Source organism: Phycodurus eques, chromosome 22 (assembly GCF_024500275.1).
Source record: "Phycodurus eques isolate BA_2022a chromosome 22, UOR_Pequ_1.1, whole genome shotgun sequence".
Lineage (NCBI taxonomy): Eukaryota > Metazoa > Chordata > Actinopteri > Syngnathiformes > Syngnathidae > Phycodurus > Phycodurus eques.
The window spans coordinates 9,512,987-9,535,943 of record NC_084546.1 but is presented as its reverse complement, the minus strand read 5'-3'; the positions used below and the strand labels follow the sequence as shown (position 1 = coordinate 9,535,943).

The 22,957-nt window shown below is 43.5% G+C and overlaps 1 protein-coding gene across 3 annotated transcripts in view; it reads right to left on the bottom strand.

The window, feature by feature from the left end:
- The window catches only part of foxp2 (forkhead box P2), a 97,205-nt gene that overhangs the window by 44,002 nt on the left and 30,246 nt on the right, over positions 1-22,957 (bottom strand). For 2 of the 3 annotated variants that reach the window (XM_061667601.1, XM_061667603.1), the window contains exon 4: positions 12,881-13,070. The exons of the other annotated variant lie outside the window; for it this stretch is intronic. In XM_061667601.1, coding sequence (XP_061523585.1) covers positions 12,881-13,060 — 180 coding nt within the window. In that variant the 5' untranslated portion in view covers positions 13,061-13,070. The remainder of the gene's footprint in view (positions 1-12,880; positions 13,071-22,957) is intronic. 3 annotated transcript variants of the gene reach the window in all.

The following is a 22,957-nucleotide window of genomic DNA, read 5'->3' as shown; positions in this document are numbered from 1 at the left end:
GCGACATTAATAGGCATGCACAGATCACCGGAGAGGCAGAACACGGGGAGAAAGTGAAGAGCAGACAGAGAGAGGAAGTGGAAGGGGGGAATACATCATCGCTCCATTCACCTTCTGTGTTTAGACTCCAGAGAGAGCAAGGTAATAAGGAACACCTATCACAATCCACCTTTGTAAAGGAGCATGCAAAGACCTTAAACAAGCATGAAACACATTAGCAGAGCAGGCAGGACGAGGCTAGAAACCATTACAAATCTCCAGATTGCTTTGGTTATTGTGTGTGGAGGATCGGCGAGGCGCGTGTGTGCGTGGAGGTGTTTGCGCGTGTGCAAACAAGGAATAAGCCATCCGCTAAGAATGTCACTCTTTGAAATCCACCTGGAGACCTGCGCGTTATGCAGCCGTGACATCGGAATTGGAGATGTCTGAAGAGCTGCGACATTGTGTTTGGACAGCGCAGATCACTTCCTGCCTCGTGCCACGTAGGGAGTCGGTGTTAAGAGCGGGATGTGGCGGATATTGCGAAGACGACGCAGGTGGGTTCTGGAAAAGTCGCCGTCAACATGGCGACGGAGGCCTCGGTGCGCGGAACAGATGTTTTGCGTGCATGCGTGACTCGTGTTTGGCGGAGGGAGTAAAAGGGCTGCTGTTGGACACACACGGCTGTCGAACAGAACAACTGCAGTCAGGCCGACGGCGCTGCACACATGGATGGCCGCATAAGCACATACGCGGCCGCATGCGCTGCAAAACTATACACCAAAAGCTCGTATACGCAGTCAGTGCCGTGGAAAACAAGGCGCAAACACTTTAAGATGAATAAACAAACATGGCTGATTGTACCAGGGCTGACAAAAGTGGTATGACACTCCAAAGCAAAAATATTTGCACCGTTATCTTCTTGTACTGTATACGTGGAGTCAGGGTAAGACGGATGGATGGAAAAGGAGAGATGGATGTCCCACACATTGGCTGAATACAAAACAGGATGTCAGGGCATGTTGGCAGACATTTCACTACACTTCTTTGATCAACTATGGGGAAGATTAAATGGATGAATTGTTTCTACACATTATTTCAATGGGATGTTTGATTGTTTCCATTCCAGCGCTGTATTAAGCAGAATAATGGTGCATCTGTGTGGATGTTGTAGTAAGTATACTGCAAAAACTCAAAATCTTACCAAGAATATTTCTTATTTCTAGTAAAAATGAATCCAATTACACTTAAAATAAGACTCATCACCCGAAATGTAACTTGTTTTTAGACAATTTTCACTTGTTTCAAGGTCATTTTTACTTAAAATTTGAAAAAAAAGAAATTCTTTACTTATTTCAAGTGAAATTCTTCTATAAAGAAGTTAGTTTTTCCGTGATGAGTCTTTTAGATATTATATGATCGCGATGAATTTCCAGTCGATCACGGTGATCAGCTGCACACGTATTTACTCAATTAAACATGGGGGAAGTGTGAGTGACAACAGTCAATCATACTCGCCCTTTTCCTGCTCTACTTTCGACGCAAGTTTGACAAGTCACTCAACGTCGGTTGTGCGGCGGTGTCACCAAAGCGCAATGCTATTAACTCGCCCTTGTGCATGGTATGTCGGTGCGCTCAAACGGGGGGAACACAACAAACCTGTTCATTCATTTGAAGAAGTCCTACCCAAGTGATGATGTGGAAAGCATAAAAATGCGGGCTGAGTCAGTACAGCCTGTCACTCACTGCTACCAGCACAGGTAGCATTAGCAGTTACCCACTGCTAGCAGTGAGGCCACCAGACTATAGCAGCAATCAATCGCGTTATCGTCCTTATTCGGGTGCTTTGTAAAAATGGCAAAACGAGTTAATCTGTATTGTTATTAAAGACGATGCATATTTGAAAGTAGCAATAATGTTAACAGGGTATGTAGCAGCATAACTGTAACCCTATTTCGCATAATTATGACAAGCTTAGGTCACACAGTGGGATGTGGGAGATTGTACAGCACATTACGTGTGTACTGCGTTACTTTGACAAAGGCGTATATTCTTTATTAAATATGAACAACCACCATTGTGAACTGTGCTCCCTGGTTAATTGGACCTCTCTTTAACCCCTACAGAGAAATTCACTGGTCCTTTTTTTTTTTTTTTTTTTTATCTATAAAACACTCACTGATAAAACCTAACACTATCTTGCCTCTCTGCTCACCACGCATACCACCACCGGCACGTTCTTCGTCCCCAAAGTCCACGCTACTTTTGGTCGCCCCAAACAACAGGAACACTCTGCAACAAATAATAAAACTCACCTCATTGAGCCCCAAAACGTTAGTCAGGGATATTGTACATGATCGCTGTTTTTAGCCTGTTACGAACCTTTTATTCACCATGTGCTGATGTAATGTAATTTGTAAATATGTAACTATATCACATCGTACAGTTAGTTAGAAAATTAAAGCTTCTTTCGTCAGGACCTTTATAGGGCGGAAAAAAAACAAAGGCCCAAAAAAAACAAGCATTTCAGTCCAAGACTGTAAAGCTCAGTCTACAGTGGAGAAGGGATGCATATGAAAGATGCTTGACTCAGAAATAAATATATGATTTGTTTGTGTGGGTAAGAGGTCATTCCGCAGCCTCATCATTGCACTTTGAGTCCTCAACGTCCTCCCCACTCACCACCCCCTTGTACCCACATATCACCTTATTCATTTCTTCCTCTCATCTCTTCTGCCACTCTCCGCCGCTGCTTGTTTATTGATTCACTAGATTAAGAATTCCTTGGGTGGAGGATTGTAACACACAAGCATAAAATTATTTTGGGCTGTGCTTATTTGCCTTCGCCTTGCATCTATTTGGCCTGCGTCTGTAGACAATTATGCCTACCCAGGCCCCAGACTCAGGTGCTAATAATGAAGGACAAATAGAATCATATGTGTAAACTTCCCCCACTGATGAAAATTTATATTAACTTTCTGCCACAGTAAACAGAGCCGCATAGCTACACCCTCCCGGGAGGATTGACAAGATGAATTTGCTCACTCCAAATACCGGGAAGAAAGCGAAGGACTGTATAGGCGTAGGAGAATGGCGGGGGCGGAGCGCCGCCGTGGAACCACACACTTCATTTTTCACTGCAAAACAAGGGTCTTCGTTGCCCATCTGCAGGTAATGTTTATGCGGCAAACATGCGTATAAAGCAATGTACAATTGGAACCCCTACAAGTTGTGATTGTAGAAGCAACATTCAAGTTTGGAGTTCTTCATAATTCTTCAGAGCTTACATCGCTTATGAAATTCTATTTTTCTTTCACCCACTTTCCCTGTCGGCTCTCGGCAAGTGGCTTTAGCAAAAGTCTTTACTTTCACCTGGGCTCTATCGCTATACTTCCAGATAAGGTGACAGCAAGCCCTTTCAGCAGCGCTCTTTATCTACTGCTGCTCTTAGGGAAAGTCCTTTAGAAGGCCCGACAGCTGAGAGCTTCCACAATGTGCTATCACAAAGAGACAGCCAGGAAGTAAAATAGAGACGAGGGGAGAATAGAGTGTGTGTGTGTGTGTGTGTGTGTGTGTGTGTGTGTGTGTGCGTGTGTGCGAGTGTGTGTGTGTGAGAGAGAGCGGTGGACAGTGTGTGTAAGGTCAAGTGTTGCTTTCTTTTGTACAAATGTTCTCTTTTTGGAGGTGCACAATTTGAGATGTTGCAGTCAGACCGGACGTGGTTCATTTGGAGACAGTTTTAGGACAGGACGGCTGACATTTGAAATAGTACACTGACTTGATATACTCCTACAGTGTTAAGTTTGAGGGATTTAGCCAAATACCCAAGCCATTTGGGGAAGTATCAACAGACGTATCTCAGGGTAGATGCAGCAACTCAGAAAAAAGTTAAAAACCTCAAAGAATGTCTAGTGGCAAGCAGTGGTACCTGTAAACTTGAAATGACTGGATAAGCAGGCTAATCTTGCCAAAAACCGCCATATAACTCAGCACTACAGCACTGTCGCGCATCTTTGGAAGACCCCAAGTAGTTTTGCCTCTGGCAAGGACTACTCGCGGGTCAATAGTAAGTGTCTGCAGAGCTCAGGTTAAGTGGCGGGTGTAAAGTGTCACCAAATTCGAGCGTCGATGAGAGAGTTGTTTGACCTTAAAGTAAGAAGGACCTCACTTTATCTGCTGTGTGGCAAACTGAATTAGGCCGGACAACTGAGCTAACAGTGTTGTGTTTATTTTCCAAGAAAGCAGTTGGACCAAATTCATTCTCCCGCGAGCTAATCTAATTTCTAATCCTTCCCCAATGCACTTCTTCCCATCGTACTTGCCTGGTTGTCTCATAGATATTCCAATTACAACCGCGTGCATTTGACCTTTAAGTGAGCTGTAGAAGATACAGTTATCTGCCTTCTATTCTGACGCCTAACGTCTATCCATCATCTGCGCATGCATGTGTTAAAGGTGGGATGGAGACTGAGAGAAAGGGAGCTGTCGTGGGTACAGAGTGTGACGAGGAGAGGATAGACTTTTTTTGGGTTTTTTTAAAGGCTCAGTGATGAAAATGTAACAATGCATAGGTGTGGGAATATATCAAACTAAACCACAAATGCTTTAATGTGCCGCCAGACTGACTGGTCATAAACAGAGCCTTTCCCTTGCTTGTGAGAACAAGCAACCGTGAGCACAGTCTCACTTCTCTTGTTCCATCCCCATTCCCCGCCCTGTTCCAAAGGGCTAATCTACATCTTTCATTGAATCAAGAATGGAAATTTGCAAGAAATGCTTCTTTTTCAATTTCATGCTGAAGTAGCTCAAGTTAGTGGATGTAATTTCTCCTAACAAGAAAATGTATCACTCGGTTGCACACTGTGCAAGGGACGGGCTTTCTTTCAGATTTTTTTATCCTCCCCCCTTCTTGAGCTTTGATGAATGTGCCAAAAGCATGATCGCTCCATCATAGCACCCCATGCAAGGACAGAAAAATTATATTAAGAAGTAAAACCAATGGTTGAAAGTTGTATGAAAAATACTTTATTCAGAAGACCTCTAATAATTTTTATTCAGAAACAACCCCAACTCTAGTGTAGGATAACTTCTTTTGTGCTTAAATTCTGCTCCTGGGAACAGAAACAAGCTTGTAGGCAAACACTTTGACTAAGATGAGGTTTTCCCATAAATTAAGATTATTATACTTGTGCTGATTTGAATGATGACGTCCAAATAGGTGAAAGGATGGCAAACAGTATCGCTAAGACAATAGAATGCATGGCATAGCTCCATGGAGCTAATGTATATTTATCATTTAAACCTCTGATAACAATGCACAATCAAAACTCAGAGGATTCGGCAGCACAGACTCGGTATCAGCTTAGTGTCTAGTCAAGCTTGAAGTGCGGCCCACGGCCCCCACAAAGCGCCTTTCTGCATATGCTCACTTTTATCGGGGTGGAAGACGCAGGTCTTGCAGTAAGTTGGTAAATAACCAGTGGTTAAGGCTTGATGAAGAATGGCAAGCTGTTGGATGGAGAACATCAGGCACCGATTTCCTTTGGATCATTCTGTGACTGAAACCAAGACTAGGATCAATCTTATTCTACGTCATTGAAGGAAAACAAACAAACAGGAATATTTGGAATGCAATTGCTCTGGGACAGCCTATTTTCATAACTTGAGGTGCCAAATGGATAGAAAATGTTCCGTTTCGCCAAATTATAAATGTTGAGCTTTACAAAAATGTCTATTATTACAACCTTAGCCCACAAAGGCGCTGAAATCGGCCAAAAGCCTGCAGTGAGGAGAGCAAAAGCTGACGCTAAGTAACACGCCAGTCAGTCTGTTTCGTAGTCTTGAATTCCCCGTGGCGTGGTGCTTATTTACTGCATTTGTATGAGAGGTTGTGAGGAGGAGCCCTGACCTCCTCTCCTCCATATGTGTGTGTGTGTATATGTATATATATATATATATATATATATATATATATATATATATATATATATACATATACACACACACACACACACACACACACACACACAGTGTTTGAAAGCAATGCATAAAAACAAAAAGAGCAGCCTGGTCGTATTACAAGTACAAACATCTTGGGAGATGGCAGAGAGCATCTCTATCTATTCAAGAAATGGGTCCGGGATGAAGGTAATCCGAAGAGCAGAAATTGTTAACAAGGGAAGCAGATATGGAAAAAAAATATATTGATACCTGGAATCTGTTTGTCGAGATCCTGGGCACATTAGATAAAGAGGGACACCAATGTCATTAACGATGCTCCCACTCCTTGCAAGTTGCCTTCTTAGCCAGATTTGAAGTCATTTTAATATTCGTTGGCAGAGCAGGAGAAGGAGAGGTGGGAGGGTTGTGGGGGTATACACAACAAACCGTCGGGCAAGCGTTTCAGAGACTGATTTGTTACTATTCATGGCTAAAGCGGAGAGGAACTGTAATACTAGACATGCTTGTTAAATTCACAACACTCCAAAGCTGCCTTCTAGCAAATCCTGTCTTTTGCTTGTCAGCTTAAGACACCCCGCCATATGCATATGTAGGATTTTTTAAGCTGTGTTAAATGGATAGCGGTGCCGTGGCCTATCAAATGACTGTAAGCCACTTGGGGTGTGCGGGGGGGGGGGGGGTCTGCGAGGAAGGGAATCATTTAGAGAAAAGTAGCAACGCATCATATGCATCACAAGATGTATTTTCTCCAGTCCGCATACTAAGAGATATTTACATGTATATATCCAAGCTGCGTGTGTGACAATAACACTCCATCCTGCCATATTAACGACTGCTGCTTGCTTTAAGCCAACAAGAGGGGAGTGGCAACAAACAATGACAGAATGCCCGTTTTCGATTGCCACGCCACAAAAGATGATACTCCATTCACCGCCCACCCAAATAAATTGCTGTGGAGGGTATTGAGCACAGACTATTGGCTCAGTCCCTTCAGAGTACGTGGGTGTGCGTGTACAGTTGTGTTGTGTGAGTGGACTTATAGATCCAGTGGCAATTTATTTCACAGTGCTAAAACAGGGCAGTTAGGGAGGCGTAAAAGGAAATGAGATGTGAAGTGACCATTGATCCCCGCCCGGCGTGCAGGTTGGCAGCAGACTGTGGGACTATTGGGCCACAGTGTATGACCACTGGATGGCTGCCTTTTATTTATGAACACTGATGTAGTTAACCCTGGCCAAGTTCATTTGTCAGCGGCCTAACACAGGAGGAAAAGAAAAGAAATGCCAGGTTTATGACGATAAAGAGTACCCTATTTACTGTTTTCAAAGAAAACTATGGCTTGTGTTCTGCATACAAAAGCATCTCTGCAGTAGACAATGACTAATGACTTTAAGTCCAATGCATCCTGCTGGGATTCAATTACTGCATTTGCTATTGTGTTTGGAAATACAGGTATGTTCACTTGGGTTTCCTCAGGGTTAAACCCCCCCAAAACAACAACTATGATTTTGCCTTTGTTTCTCCAGATGTCCTAATCCAAACCAAATACACTCACTGGTAAAAACAAAATGCTTGTAGGTATTAAGGTATTAATTCACCTATATATTATGGCTGTCAGGCAAAAACCCTGGTCAATTTCATATTTTCTTTCACAAATCTATACTATTGTTCTGTCCCCTCTTCATCTGTTATTTTTAGGCAACATTAACAAATTTAATGTGTTGAAAATAGCTTGAGAGTAGATTTATTAACACTCATGAACCCTCAAAATGTATTGAATGCGTTGAAAAACCTCGCCTCTTGTTCTGTGGAAGCTGTGCAGAATATTTGTTGCCTATATTGACAGGTTGGATGGATTTTGTTAGACAATAACGAGGAAAGTAAAATGGTTAGATACATTTGAGTAGGCTTGTTTTGTCAAAATCGATCGCTGTAATGCTTAGTAATCTCATTGTTTTATTACGTCACTCACGGCTAAAATACATTAAAAAAAAGAGAGTTTGGAATGATGACGTTACACAGGCGTTTGTTTTTGTAGCGTTCTAAAGGTTATTTTCTTATGGTCAGTGGCTTGGTGTGAGCGCACACTTTTAGTCTGTAGTCTCCCATTTTAATCAATGACAGAATAATTAGCAATTTTTTTTTTTTTTAGCATACTAAATTAACAATTGAACATGATTGGGGTGGTCTTGTTTTGATGTTAGTGTGCAAAGATATATAATAGCAATATAATGTATACTTATACCAACTTGGATGAAGCGGTGTTTGGGAACTGATGCAAGATGGTGTTTTTTTGTTTTGTTTTGTTTTGTTTTTTAATTTCCTGAAAGGTAGTCATTTTGGAGGTGCCAGCCAATTTAGAGACTGAATTGCACTCCATTTTGCCTTAGTTGCTTCAAGAAATGAATTAAGCCAATGAACAATCAATTGAAAACAAAAGCTCAATTAATGGATTAATATGCCAACCCCTAGTTATATTTACGATTAAATCATATCTATTCCACCTTTGCTTCCACTACCTGTAGTCGTCTTTGCGGCAGCCCCTGACCACTTGAGCATAAAATGCCTATAAGTGTTTATTTCCAGCAGATTTCACTCCGTCTCTCCCTGCTTTTAATGCCCTCTTCTCCATTCCTCGTCGCTATCCCCCCTCTCTCCCTTTTCTCCTTGTCTCCCTTTCAAGCCTCAACGCCTGACATTTCGCCACGCTCTCGGGAGACTCCGGCGCGAAATGGAGTTACTGGGAGAGCACCACTGTAAATTTCAGGAGGCCACGTGTAATGTGCCTTAAACAGAAATGGACAGGCCAGGTTTGAAGGAGCTGGAGAATAAAAGGAGACAGCGCTACAGGAGGAGGAAGCGGAGGCATCTATATAGATAATACAATAATACTGTGTTTTGTCTAGGGAAGGGCACGCAAACAGTAGCCCTGCTGTCATTCACACAGTATATCTTTAGTGTCATCGCAGACGAGGAAAGTACAGGCGTATATGTCACCGGCCTGTATGTGCTATCCTGTGGGGACTGTCTGCCGATAGCTCGCCTTGGAAGTGAAAGAAAGATGGCTTCCATTGTAAATAAGTTGGACACAGAAGCTGTCTTTTCACTGACCGGGGCAATAATTTTACAAAGACATATGCCGCTTCCTTTTCAGCTCTTCTGAAGCCACGCGTTTATGAAATGGAACATATTTCAGGTGGAGGTCTTTCTTCTGTCCCGAGAGGTGATTGATGCACTAAAGCCAGGGCCAATGGTGTCTTATTTACACAGTTGAGTGAGGCAATCTCAGGCCTCAAAGATAAACCTAATGAGCTTCTTTGTGTAAGGGTGCAAATGAGACACCAACCTCCCCCCATGCCTTTCCTTTCCTTTCGCATCCAAAGAGGACAGTCTGGGTGATTAGGCCTTTAAATTATGCTCAAGGGCAAAGCACAGATTTGCATCTTGTGTGTGTGTTCTGGTAAAAAGAGAAGAAAGGCAGGTGAAGGGCAGAGAGGGACTGATCCTTGAGGCTTATTTGTGAGAGGTGACAATAACTGAACAATGAATGTCAGCAGGGTTTTTTGTCCAGATTTACCCTACAAAAACAAGAGTGTGTTTTACAAAGATGCATGAGTGACACACACTTGCATTCACTGCACTGCAATTACTTTACATTTAAGGCACAGATTTGGATTTGCCCCCAAAACTCTGAAAGTTTAGCCATCACCTACTGTCAAAATCCCTCATTCTGACCATTTGCCGCCAGCTAAACAGCTCGGAAGACAGGTTAATTGCTGTCACCGCCAAGTGGGACCACTGCCTCAGTGCTCAAGGAGCAACAGAGTTAGCCTGGAAGTAGGGATGGCGCGCTGTGGTTGGAATTTAAGTCAAAATGTCGCAGCCGTTAAAATGGGAATGTAGCGCATGACTGCCAAGCAGATGATTGGTAAACAAGTACCATTTGGGATTTTTCGACCAGCTGTTAAGTAGGCCTTTGGTTGAAACAACTAACCACAATATAGGCCAGGGCCCAGATTGAGTTGTGAATATCAATATGTGCAGGGAATTCTGAGGAGGGGCAGTATTCTCCAATACAGTATTGGCTCATCAATCCTGATGAGAAAGGTAATCACCTAACAGCCTCTTCATCTTGATCTCCAAATTTAAAGATCAATGCTCGCATATTCATACATGGCCGCATTATGACAACGTGCGTGGTCAATGATGAATCAATCAGAGTTCAGGATTACATTACTGACGCGCCCCCGCTCTGCCTTTTTTTTTTGCGCTTTCACAGTGATCACTACGCCTGGCAATTAGCGCCGAGCGACATTCATCATTTGCGCCGATGCATTTCTGCGGCTGGCAAATTGCAATCAGATAAAGTAGGAATCTAATCGCTGATCTGAAATCAAATTAGCTCTATTTAGGCAACCTTTGGGGGAGCTGGGTGGTGAAACCCCAGTAGAAATCTGCGGCGTCAAATTCGATTGCAGTGCTTATTATTCAGATGCATAGATAACAAGGCTTTTTTTTTATTTTTTTTATCAACTACAAAGATGACTAGATTAGTACCGAATCTGCTCAGCAGCTGAGATCCAATACGAGGATTGTGTTGAAAATTCCACAGCAATTTTAAGATTTAATTGACATGGTCAGAGAGCTATTAATTGAAGAATATGTTTATTTTTGTGGTGGTTGGACTGCACTGTATCATACAGAGAGGAGTTTCTCATATTTTGGTTGCTTCTCACGACACCACTATTGTCATTGCATTGAAGTAAGGCCTTAGCGATTAATCGGCCGCCCGATATCCCTTTAAAAAATGAAAAATAAATTGGCAAAAATTGGCCGAACTTTGCATTTTTGTTGTTGTTGTTTTTATGCATTTAAAAATTAAAAGATAAAGATAATAACATTCAAAGACAAAAACATTATGCAAAAATCGGCCAAAAACGGCCGATTTTTGCTGACATTTCTCTTTTGACAAAGACAAACAGTCAAAGGTTCTGCCTGCAATTCATATCTTTATTGTTGTAAGTGTTGAGGGACCAAAAATATACGTTATTTTACTCATAGATTTTTTTTTTTATTAATCGGCCGATTAATCAGTTATTGGAATTTTATTCTATGAAATATCAGAATAGGCAGCTGCCGTAAAAAATCCATATTAGTTAGGGCTTAATTAGAAATGTAAAAAAGCTGCATATATGACTGATTTACAACCAGTTCTATTAATGGACACACATGTTTGGAAAATGAATACAAATGATTAATATTCAAACTTCATAGTAATCTGTGTCCTAGAAGGTGTTTGGTACAATCTAATGCGAGAGACCTGAAGATGCTGCTTTTCTAAATTATAGCTGCAGGTGGTATTTGGGAATCTGCTAGGTAATGGCACAACCCAGAGGGGACGGGGGAGGGGAGAATTCATCAGTGCTTATTATTAATCATCCCTCCAGCAGCGTGATGAGAGACTGCAGCTTCCTATACCCACCAGACCACTCAATGTCATGGCAAATATGGGAGGAAAATTAGAGCCAACAGCCTTCCTTTAAAATAGACTGATGGATGTGGGAGTTTTTTTTTTGGGGGGGGGGGGGGGGGGGGAGGGGGGGGGGTTCCCCCCCTACCCAGCAAACAGTTCAGTGGATCGCAAACTCCAGTGGAAGAATGCAGGCAAACGCACGAAGATGCCTCCATTTTTAACTGGAGCGCTTGGACCTCGTTGTGTGGAGCGTGTGTGTGCCACAGCCGGAAGTGTGTGAAGATTTTAAAAAGCCTCCAGAGACCTGTTAGCTGGACTGCTCATTTCAATGTGTCTGTTTCTGGCTTGGAAGAAGACTTGGCCTCTTTTCTTTTTTTTTTTCTTTTTAATTTTATTTATTTATTAAAGACACACACTGTCACACAGATGCACACACCGGAACAAGCTCTTAGCCCATCTCTGAGACTTAACTCGACATTTAAAGCTATTGTTGTCCTTTGCTCTCTCAGTATTTGACAGAATGTGTTATGAGAAGTTTGCTGGACCCTAATCAGGTGTGTGTCAAGAAAGAGTGGTGGTGTGGTGATAAATGACAACTTGCAGCCACCAGCGCGGCCGCTGGCGTGCTGTAGCAAGCACAGAGGATGGGGTGAGAGGGGACTGGGGGGCACGCTTCATTTTGCTAGACTGACCCCCACCACCCTGCAAACCTACTCCACCGTGGGGCTTCAGCTGCTTCCAACAACACACGTACACAAACAGACACACACATTTACACACATACAACTTGTATGAAAATGACCAGCAAACCAAAAGAGGACACGCGATGACGAATCCTACGGCGTCGCCCATCTACCGCTCCCCCAACTTCATCTCCCGCTGCTCTTTTGGCAAACTGTCAAAGCCATCATTCACCATGAAAAGACACAAGAGGCACTTGACTCTTTTACTCCGCTGGCGCCTGACTTTCACAAATACCCCGAAACATACATCCCGTGCGAGTTCATGCACTCAACTCGATCTGGCAGACAATGAAACACATTTCCGAACAGTTTAAGGCAGTGAAAATGGAAAATGAGGTGCAAATAATTAGCAAGAAATGAGCAAACCAGGTTTTTTTTTTTTTTAGTGCATGCATAAACTAAATCATGTGTCAATGCTGCTTGCGGTCTCTCTGAGCTAGTGCCGAGACAGGAGGCCCTCTGGTGGACGCTGCGCTGCCATGACACACGCACAAGCTTCCCTGTGCCACTCCAACGACACACACGCGCACACAAGCTATCGAAAACCCTACAAAACTAAATAGCAATGGGGGGGGGGGGGGGGGAAGCCTGAGAAGATCATCACACTCACAGAATGCATATTAAAGAAGTCCAAAAAGACATGTAGATGTGCGAGTGCCTTGTAGAGAAGAGGGGAGGGGGGGGGGGGGGGGGGGGGTCTAGCGTGGGGAGAAACGCAACTTACCTGCTGTTGTTGCAGATGCAGCAGCTCGACTGTGCTTACTTCGCTGCCGCTTGTGTCACCAGCGCTTGATCTCCCATCTCTACTGCCAGCCTCTAATTGGCTGCTGCTTAGGGTGCTCATTCCATTTTGACTCATTGAACTGTTGCTTATTGTCTCTGTGGCCGACTCCTGCATCATCATGATTTAAAACCTAGAAGTGATTAAGAGGCACCGGTTAGGGCTCTTCTTCTTCTTACAATTCTACCCCCCACCCCCTCTTTTTTTCCTCCCCATCCTATATATTTTGTAATGCAGCCATTATCCCCCCCCCCCCCCCCCCCCCCCCCCGCAAATTAAAGCATTTAAAGAAAAGGGAAGAGGGGAGGGGAATGCAGGAGGAGCAATTATGCATTCATTGTGTAAACGAAGCAGTACAAAGAGATGCACGTCCTGCTGCTATTTGACAAGGGAGTGGGGGCAACTAAAAATGTGGTTTATATCCACTAAAAACCAGGCATAAATTAAAGATTCAAGAAGTTGCATTAATACTGCCATCGCTGCACTAAATAAAAGAGACTCATTCGTGGAAATAAAGGCAAATGCATGCCGGCGACAATTACGTGATGATTAAAATATACATCATTTCTTGCTATCATCTTTACGACAGGCACTCTGAAAATATTTGCCATCTTGACCCTGCAAGATTTTTTTTATTTTTTTTGTGAGGCATGTGAATGAGTTACGTGGTCTAATGACGCAAAAGCTCATCATCCAAAATTACAATTTGGCAGCAGGGCGGAGAAAGAGGAGGAGGAGGCGGTGCCAAATCACACTGGTCATGTTCACTATATTGACTAAGCCAAATAGTAGCCCAAATCTTCTTTCATCAAGCTTCATACAATAACAAAAAACAAAATGTTCTCAAAATAAGACACAATTAGACTAACCCCTAAGAGGCGTAGATACATTTTAATAAATAATAATAAAACTAAGATGAGATTTTTGAATGAATTCTATCTGCATGTATTGGAAAAGCAGGGAGGAGAGAAAGAAAGGGAAATGAATTTATCACGACTATCATTAATGATTGTGCTAAAAACAGCATAAATTATGTATATTAGCTGCGCTCTCTCTCTAGTAATAAATGTTTTATCATTTTTCCCCTCGCATTTAATGCTCACTACCTTCGTAGGGGCAGAGTGGACATCACTCAACGCTCTCACGGTAAATGCAAAGAAATATTTGCACATTTATGCACCCCCCCTCCCCTTATTTCCTTTCAATATGCATCACAAGTAATTAATACAACTGTGGTGTCGTGTATTTGAATTCTCTTTAGTTCTAAACAAAAGTGAAACAGGAATTGAGCCACTCAAGAATGCAAACAAAGGGGGAATGAGTGCTGCCATTGCTTGTGTCATGATCATCTCCGGCCTTAAAAAAAAAATAAAAAAAATTCAGTTTTAATGGCATTGTGCAAATGTCTTTTAGTGTGTGTGTGTGTATGTGAGCGTGGGTGTGTTTTTGAAGAACGGCTGATAGAGGACAGGTCTTAAAGGATGTTCACGGCCAGGATAAACAGGATCCGGGCGGAAAAGAACAAATAGGACTGAGCTGTTACACAGAGCAGGGCGACAGCTGCCTGGGACACAAGCAAACAGGGAAGAGGCCCGCTTGTGAACAAACAGGCCCCTGTTTAACACGGCGCCGCTCACGACTGATGGAGGGAAGAAAGATCGAATGGTTGGGGGGGGACAGAGGAGAAGAGGGGGGGAGGGAGGGAGCGAGGGAGGAAGGTGGCAGTCGGGAGGAAGGTGGGGGGTTCAAAACTGGCACATTGTGACATCCAATCCGGAGATGAATCTCGTGCTAAGAAACTCAAGGCTGCAGCCGAGATCAGCCGGCTAATAAGTATTCAAATTAGGCATAAATTTTACATGGCTGATGTTTAAAATATTCAGAGAAAGACTGTCTGATTGCCTTTACTGCGATTTTATGAACATTCTAATGGAGGCTGCGTTTCTCCCCCCCCTCGGACTGATAGAAAACTGAGACAAAGAAGTAAGAACCAGCAAGAAGTAAAAACAATGTGAACACCCCCTCCAAAATAAAAAAGTATATATATGCTGCATAATGATGATGCAGATGTATGCAAAGTGTATTCACGGAGATCAGATGGTGCTTTAACCTTAATGACAGCGGTGAGATAAATTAATTAGCCATCTAAAAGGCGGCATTCAAATCTGCCAATTAAAGTGTCAATTAGAAACACGGCCAAGCTGCAATGATGAGCGGGCTGGCCAGCTACGACTGCGGGTGGGGGCTGGCGGGGCGATGGAACTGTCACACACACAAGCGGAGACAAACAACACTCAGGAGTGGGTGTGAGAGTTTGCACGGGACCCACGGGTCGAGCTGCACGCCATGCACCTGACGAGGGATGAAGGAGTGACAAAAGCGAAAGTGACCCATGTCCAACACACATCCCTCATGCTTGATGCAAAATCCTCACACACAGGGAGAACTTGCCCAACTTAATATCTGGATACAAGCCTGGTAATGGCTCAGGTGATTTGGTGGGGAAGAGAGACAACGCTTTTTTTTTTTTTTTTGCTTTCCTCATGCATCCATACCTCTCTACATATAGCTCTGTGCAAACATTAATGGGTCATTTTCATATAATTTGATCAATAATGGATTAATGATGAAGACATGGCCCACAGAATTTCCTTTTGAAAACCAATTCAATTTACTGACATAACTATTTGAATTACTGGCAGTTGGTATCGATCAAACACACACAATCTTAGTGTCTTCAGAGTTCTTTTTTTTTTTTTTTTTTTTCTCTAAATGGTGCGTCTCTCTCACGCAAGCTGTCTTTCCCGATAATGCAACTGGAGACAGCCTCATTATGTTGTTGCAATACACCAAATTTAAAAAAAAATTGTGTCTTAACCGTAATTGATCAAATTATGTGAAAACGCCCCATTTAACTCTTTCGTATGGGCAGCCGTGACGACACGTTGGTCCCGCAGCCTGCGTGACGCTTTCTTCCAAGAAGTGAAACGATACACACATAGGCACCAAATATAGGCTGCCTATCATTAAAGGGGAAAGAAGCAGTACTCCATCTTTGTTTGTGAGCTCTAAAAGCCCTTAATGTAGCCTCATTACCTGGCCTGTCTGCCGCTCTATCATGTGCAGTAAACACACACTATGACACCGGCCATCCATCGAGCAGGCACACACAGCTGTCTGCTGTCTACTGGTGAATTACACACACACACACACACGCACACACACACGCACACACACACGCACACACACACACACGTTTATGGTACTGTTAATGCACAACAAGCCTGACACCCATTCAGTTCACAGTCTCTGGGCAATTCATTGTCACCGCGTCTCTATTTGGACGCCTCATTTTGTATGCATCACTTGCCAAAAATAAATAAATAAAATAAAATAATGTTTTCATTATGGTGCACAAAAAAGGGGAAGAGGAGAAATGACCGGTAAATATGTGATCCCAGACGTCCGTTCCTTATCGCTTCACATTCCAGGTGGCAGATTGGATTTTTCTTTTCTTTTCCCCCCAAAAAATAATCAAAACATATAATAGAAATTACATTTCACACTCTGATGGCTCCTCACAGCGTTCTCATCAAGTGGCGATATGGTTACCATTTAAAATAATCACAGATTCTGTGCTTGAGTGAAATTAATTCACCGTTGCCATAAGTTAGTATGCATACAATATAAAGTAGTAACTAGGCAAGGGTAAAATGCGTCTATATTCAATACTTTAGATTGCCTAATATATCAAAATGCCACATATGAACAGATGAAAAAAAAAGTCACAATGATGTATTCAATCTAGAGATCAAAAAGAGAGGAAAAAAAAGTTGATGCTTTGAACAAATCCTACATAATGATCCTATGTAGGTTTATATTATGGCTTTTTACAAGTGGACACCAGCAGCAGTTTGAAGCTGGTGTGAAAAACCGACAAACCCCGAGATTAAGTCAGGCACACCAGGCTGCCGTGCATTAAAAGCTTCCTTTTTGGCACTACGTGGCCACCATAAAAGAGCATTAATGACTACTTCTTATAAACCTGTGTATGGTAATGGTTTCTGCTCTCAAATAGAGGAATTTCAAAAGTGCTTCAGATTGGTTTGAGAATAAAAAAAAAAAGGTGTCAAAGGAAATCATATTTACAAAATCAGAAACAGGGCCAAATGAAAAGCGACGAATATGAATAATGGACTTTTCCCGGGATTAACATTATTCAAAGCAAACGGAATCAAATGTGGTTATCTGCTGTCCAATGAGCCCTACGTCGACAAAACCCGCCGTGGTGTTTCAATTCTTCATTTGAGCTGGCAATAAATCGTAGCGATAGGATAGGAGACATTCAGCCAAGAGTGTTCCCAACTTAATTCTCTTCTATTTACAATAAGGAGATGAGACGAAATAAGATAAAAGGCCGACTTCTTTGCCACGGTGCCCATGAATGGACTCCTAGTGTGTGTATGTGTGTTTGCGGGAAGAAAAGACAAGCATAGGGAAGTGTGTAAAGTACATGTTCAATTGTGTGAGAGCCACTCATGAATAGTGCTAATACAGATTTATTCTAAAAAAGAAAAAAAAAAATGCTATTGTATACTTGCTATCCAATTACTGGTGGGAAAAAAAAAGGAATCAGAAAGGGACAGAGATGAAATTTATCAAATTGGCTTTAGCTTTTCTTAACTATATAACACACGAGAAGGAGGAAAAAGAGCAGGCGAAGAGGTCGTCCCGTATCGTTTACATGCTCACCGCGAGACAAGTGACGAAAGCCTGTCAGTCAGCTCTCATTTGCATATTTGCCAATTGCATTAATTAACTCGGCCCACCTAATCAGGGCTAATTGACCTAGAAAATGGGGTGGTGGTGTTGTGTGGGGGGCGGGGGGCCTCATTGTCTGGTCCAATCATCTTTACCAAGAGTAGAGGAGGTGCACCAGAGAGCGGAGTACTTCCATTTAAAAGTCCCGCACGCTTGGAAGTATTCCACTGCCGCTGTTCAAGAAGGGGGGGAAAAAAAAAATGGAGCTGCTTTAACCGCGGCAAAGACGAGGGCACGGAGGTTTACGCCGGAGGAAAACGGGAAAGGAGCTGGCGACAGCTGCCGAGACCGAGGGGACGACGCTGCTTTACAGATCGGCCGAACACACGCACGGGACGCAGCCGGTTCGGCAGCGGCCACGCAGAGACATATCTCACTGTGACGTTTCCAGTTATTTCTGCTTGATTAGGGCCATTATGTCCCCGCCTCTGATTTATGTTGTCATTCCCCCTCAGCAGTCCTGCATCGATAGATCTTAATGAATTGGTAAATAAGGGTGAAGATTGCGCTTGACAACACTGCAACACTCCTCATTCATAGCAGATAAGATTGATGCAAACAATTAGGAGCATAACAAGGGGGGGCGGACAGGAGGGGCTGGGGGAAAATGATCTTTCCAAGGCAAAAAGTCACATCCAAATAGGACACGGGCATTCCTCGACTTAACACTGGCTTAGTCACACTTCTTTCATGCTCGGCTGGGGACTTTAGAACTGCTCGGGGGAGACACTTCACCCCTGCTCCTGTCGGGATTAAGAAATTGATTTTGAGCAACAACACAAAATATATATAAATATATCGAGGTAGTGTGCACCGACTGAGTGCTCGCCGACACAATCCACTAAAAAGGGATTTAAAGTTGTCGAAAAAAAAGTGTCATTTAAATTGTAGCTCTTCGGTACACTATTGTTGACTTTAAGGCATTTTTAATAGTCTTATTTATTTTCAAAAATATTTTTTAATATAATCAGCGACAAGCTAGGAGTGGCCAAAGGGGCAGGAATGAGCAGAGGTGGAAAATTAAAGCGGGAGTGACACGGGAGCTGACTCCTTTCAATACACCCACCCCCTTTCAACAAGCACATGCAAATGAGGCCCGTGCTGCTTAACTGCATCATTTATGTGGATAATAGCGGCATCATCATTACGGCAACTCAAATTAAATTACATCACAATTAGCATAACAAAGTGATTGGCTCAACTTTCAAAACAAATAAGGCAGCTCGGCTAATGAACAGTGTTAATTGGCCAGTGTGCATGCTAAATAAAACATGGAGGTAAACATGTGCTCTGGTTAAATAATTCTCAATATGTATTTTCAACAAATGAACGCAGCGAGAGGAAGCAGAAAAGTGAATATTGCCAGGGGGATTTGTGACTCCAAAATGTGTAGCATTTAATTTTATTGCGCTCGAGAAGCTATTACAGGCGAGACTCTGGAGAACAATGTAAATTATCTGCCTTCAAAATACAGTTTGGCCAATTCTCCATGTGAGCTAATCACATAGCTCATTATGCATTAGGGTATTAAATTATGAAGAGGAGCCCCTTTCACATTCCTGCACAAAGCGCTATGAAATGTTAATAGTGTGCCCACAGTCGCCCAATAGCGTGCCTGCGCTCGGCCTCATCAATATTTAAGTCAACAAATTATCCAACACTTGTCTTTGATAACAATAATTAGCGCTTCGCCCATGATCAGTCTAGTGACCTCTTCAAACTAAACATCTGCTCCTCAAGAGTTTTGTTTATTTTCTTTGTCAACGCTAAACACACATCTGCTTGTGATTAATATTGCACTATGTTAGTGTGTGTGTGTGTGCCCCTTAATTGTCTTGTGGCGTCTTCTTGAATTAAAAGTAGCAGCTGAGACATCTGGAAGTGACCCCCTCCCTCCCACCTCGGATGGGAAAAAAAACAAAAAACAAACTGAAACTGCACAGCAGCAGAAATTAGCACAATTATAAAGTCTACACACACACACACACACACACACACACACACACACACACGTAGGGTAATTCATCAGAACTAATTAAGCAGCAGTGCAAAGTTACACAACGAGCAGTGAAGGCAGCACGGCAATAAAAGACAACCGAGAGAAGTTGATGGCGGATGACAGCAGATTGATGGATGAGTGGATCAGTGAGGGATGGATGGATAGAGTGCATGACTTTTTTTTTTTTTACCTTCAAAGTGAGGAGAGCAAAGGTCTCGCCTCCGCCGCCACCGCCGCTGCCGCTGCCGAGGGCTCAAAAGAGAGTCGAGCGGTGTCACCGCGTGTGGAGAGGCAACACTATCTGTGTCATCACTCCAGCCGTGTTTATGGGGGGGAGATGGCATCATAAACAAGCCAGCTCCAAACCAACCCGTCCCCCCACCACCACCACGCACACCCACCCATCCCCCCGCTAGTCGCACAAACCAACGCCCGCCCCAACTTCTCCACTCTCTCACTCTCTCTTGGCACCTCACCACCAACCAATATGCCATTCATGCAAATCACCATTGCCCCATTAGGGGGGGAAAAGAAAAGAAGAAAAAAAAACCTCAGCAGACCCCTCTCCTGGCAATCATTCTATCATTTCCAGTTGTCACTGTGGCAATTACCAACCAGGCCCCCTCAACCCAATCTGGACATGTTGCTGGATTTGGGGGGAAAGAGTAGCAAAGCAAGGGGACACGCATGTAAATGAGACGATGTGTGTGTGTGTGTGTCTGTGTGTGTGTACAAAATGGAAATTTATGACGCTGGCTTCTTTCTCTCGCCTCACTTGGAACTAATTAGAACATCTTTATTTTTTTTTTATGTGTGTCGCTGAAGATGTATATCATATTCACAATATTGGAAAACATCACTTCCTGTAGGACTGGAAGTGCAAGACAACTACTCGTCAGTGGTGAGTTATTATAGAATTAACTTCCCCCCCCCCCTCCCTAATTGCAACTAAAACTCGACAAAATCCAAAGTGCGTGTATGGGGGTAGGTCCGCGGCTTCCCTCCCTTCGCACCTCAACCTGCTTCGCCAGCCGGCTCTCTCTCACTCTGATCGCACACTCTCTCACTGCAGCTCCGACATTGTGCGCACACACACACACACACACACACACGCATCCGCAGGCGGACCGGAGCACAGCTCGCCTCTCGAAAACCCAGCTGGACGACACCCCGAGAGCTGCTTTTATTTGCTCACAGAGGTATGTGTTGTCTTTATTCTACTTTGTGTTGCGAATGTAAAGAAAGGGATGCTGCTCCGGAGACAATTAGCCAACCCGCGCTCCGGCGACTGACATCCTCGCGAGCACAAAGCGCCGCTTGCTGTGGCACATCCTGCACAAGATCACACATGAGCGCAGAAAGATAGAGAGGCTGTGACCTTACCTTTTAAGACAAGAGTGTGAGAGAAATCCACTCCCCCCGGTAGGGAAGCATTTGCCGACGTTCAGATGCCTGGAAGCATCAAAAATGAAGCGGAGAGGGGGGAGAAAAAAAAAAAAAAAAAAAAAAAAAGCAACCAGGAAAAAAAAGTAGGAATAATAATTTTTTAAAGTAGTAGAAACTAGCTGAGGTGTACTGTTAGGCACATCACAGGTGAGGTATTTACAGTACAAGTGGAGAGCGGAGCACCTCTGCCTGGTCACGTCGGAGAGACAGTTGCCGTTTGAGTGCCGCCTAATTAAAACAAGTCAGGCAGCCCCGCTGGATTGTTTTGACGCCCGAGGACCAATAGTACACAAAAACCAGCGGCTTGATCGTGCGGCGGGGGGGCACAAGGGGGGAGGCGTAGAGAGGAGAGGGAGAGGGGGGTGGCGGGTGATGGGAGTTGGCAGAGGAATTGTGTATGTTTGGGACGGGGAGGGGGGTGAGTGGGTATATAGGAAGGCGTTTTGTAGCCGGGATTCAGAAAGGGGGGGGCCGACCTCGACTCATTGACGGCTCTTTTACTTTTTCCCCTCACAATGAACCCAGACACTGATATGCTACCACGTCTAAATAGCACAAAACAAAGCCTCGACTGTCAAGGAAAACATGGCTGTGCATTTATCTTAAGCATGATGGGATCCAGATACTTGAACACTGAAAATAAAAAAAATAAAAAATGTGTTTGCCTTCAAAATGCTGACCTAAGTAACTACTGTTACACAACAAATGATAAGATAGAACATTTTGGGCTCATGGTATTTGCATTGTCATTTTTTTAAATTCCCACTCTTCTCCCGTTTCTCTTTCTTTCTCTCCCTCTTGCATGCCACAGATGTTTTTCTTAGTTGCTCCAATAGACAGGAATCTACTGGAAAAGGAGAAAGGCTCGATCTCCCCCAAGAGAGAGGAGTACAAAGCCTCTAGTCTGCTTGCAGCAGATGCAGAAAGACGGTCCATCTGCCACCAGCTCGCTTAGAGATTTCAGACATCTCTTTTTTTTTCTTTTTTGTTTTAACAATGTAAACCATTCACACATCATCCAATCTAATTCAGAATTAAAACAGAACTGTTTTTAAAAACAGGCAACCAGGGCAACTATGACAGATTTATTTAGGAGAAGACGCAGCCTCCAACGGGGGGTAAAGACCACTTGAACTCGCAGCTCTGAGCGGTCGGCTGGCGTGATTTAACAGGCTCCGAGCGGCACGTTATCTCGGCGGCCCCCGCTGCAGCATATTTCAGCCGTATGATATCATTATTATTAGGCCGGCGAAAAGACGGAGCGTCAGTGTCGGCTCTCTGAGGCGGCGAGGGTAAACGCTAAACAATCAGTGTGAAATGAAGACAGAAAGAAGGGAAAAGGGTGCTAACATGAAACAATTACTGTAATTGCTTTAAGCATGAACAATATACCAGCAATTTCTCCATCTGTACCCAGGGCTTCAGGCTGTAAGACTCCTTCAGCCACTTTTAAATAAATCCACCCAGAGTGCCTCACTGCAAAAGACAAACAAGAGGCCCCTGGCCTGAGAAACGTCTGCCTCACTAGGGGAATGCTATGCCTAGTTTTACAGATCTGTGACAATTGTGCCTCCTCCCTGCAGTTATTTATTCCCTTTGTCTCTTCTTTCAGCGCTTTTCTGCTGCCAAGGTCAACAGAGACAAACAGGGCCACCAGCGTCTTGATGCGGGAGCAGTGGAATAGTGAGAAGAGAACGACTGCTTTTAAAAAAAAAAAAAAAAAAAAAAAAAAAAAATAGGGGGTGGGGGGGCAT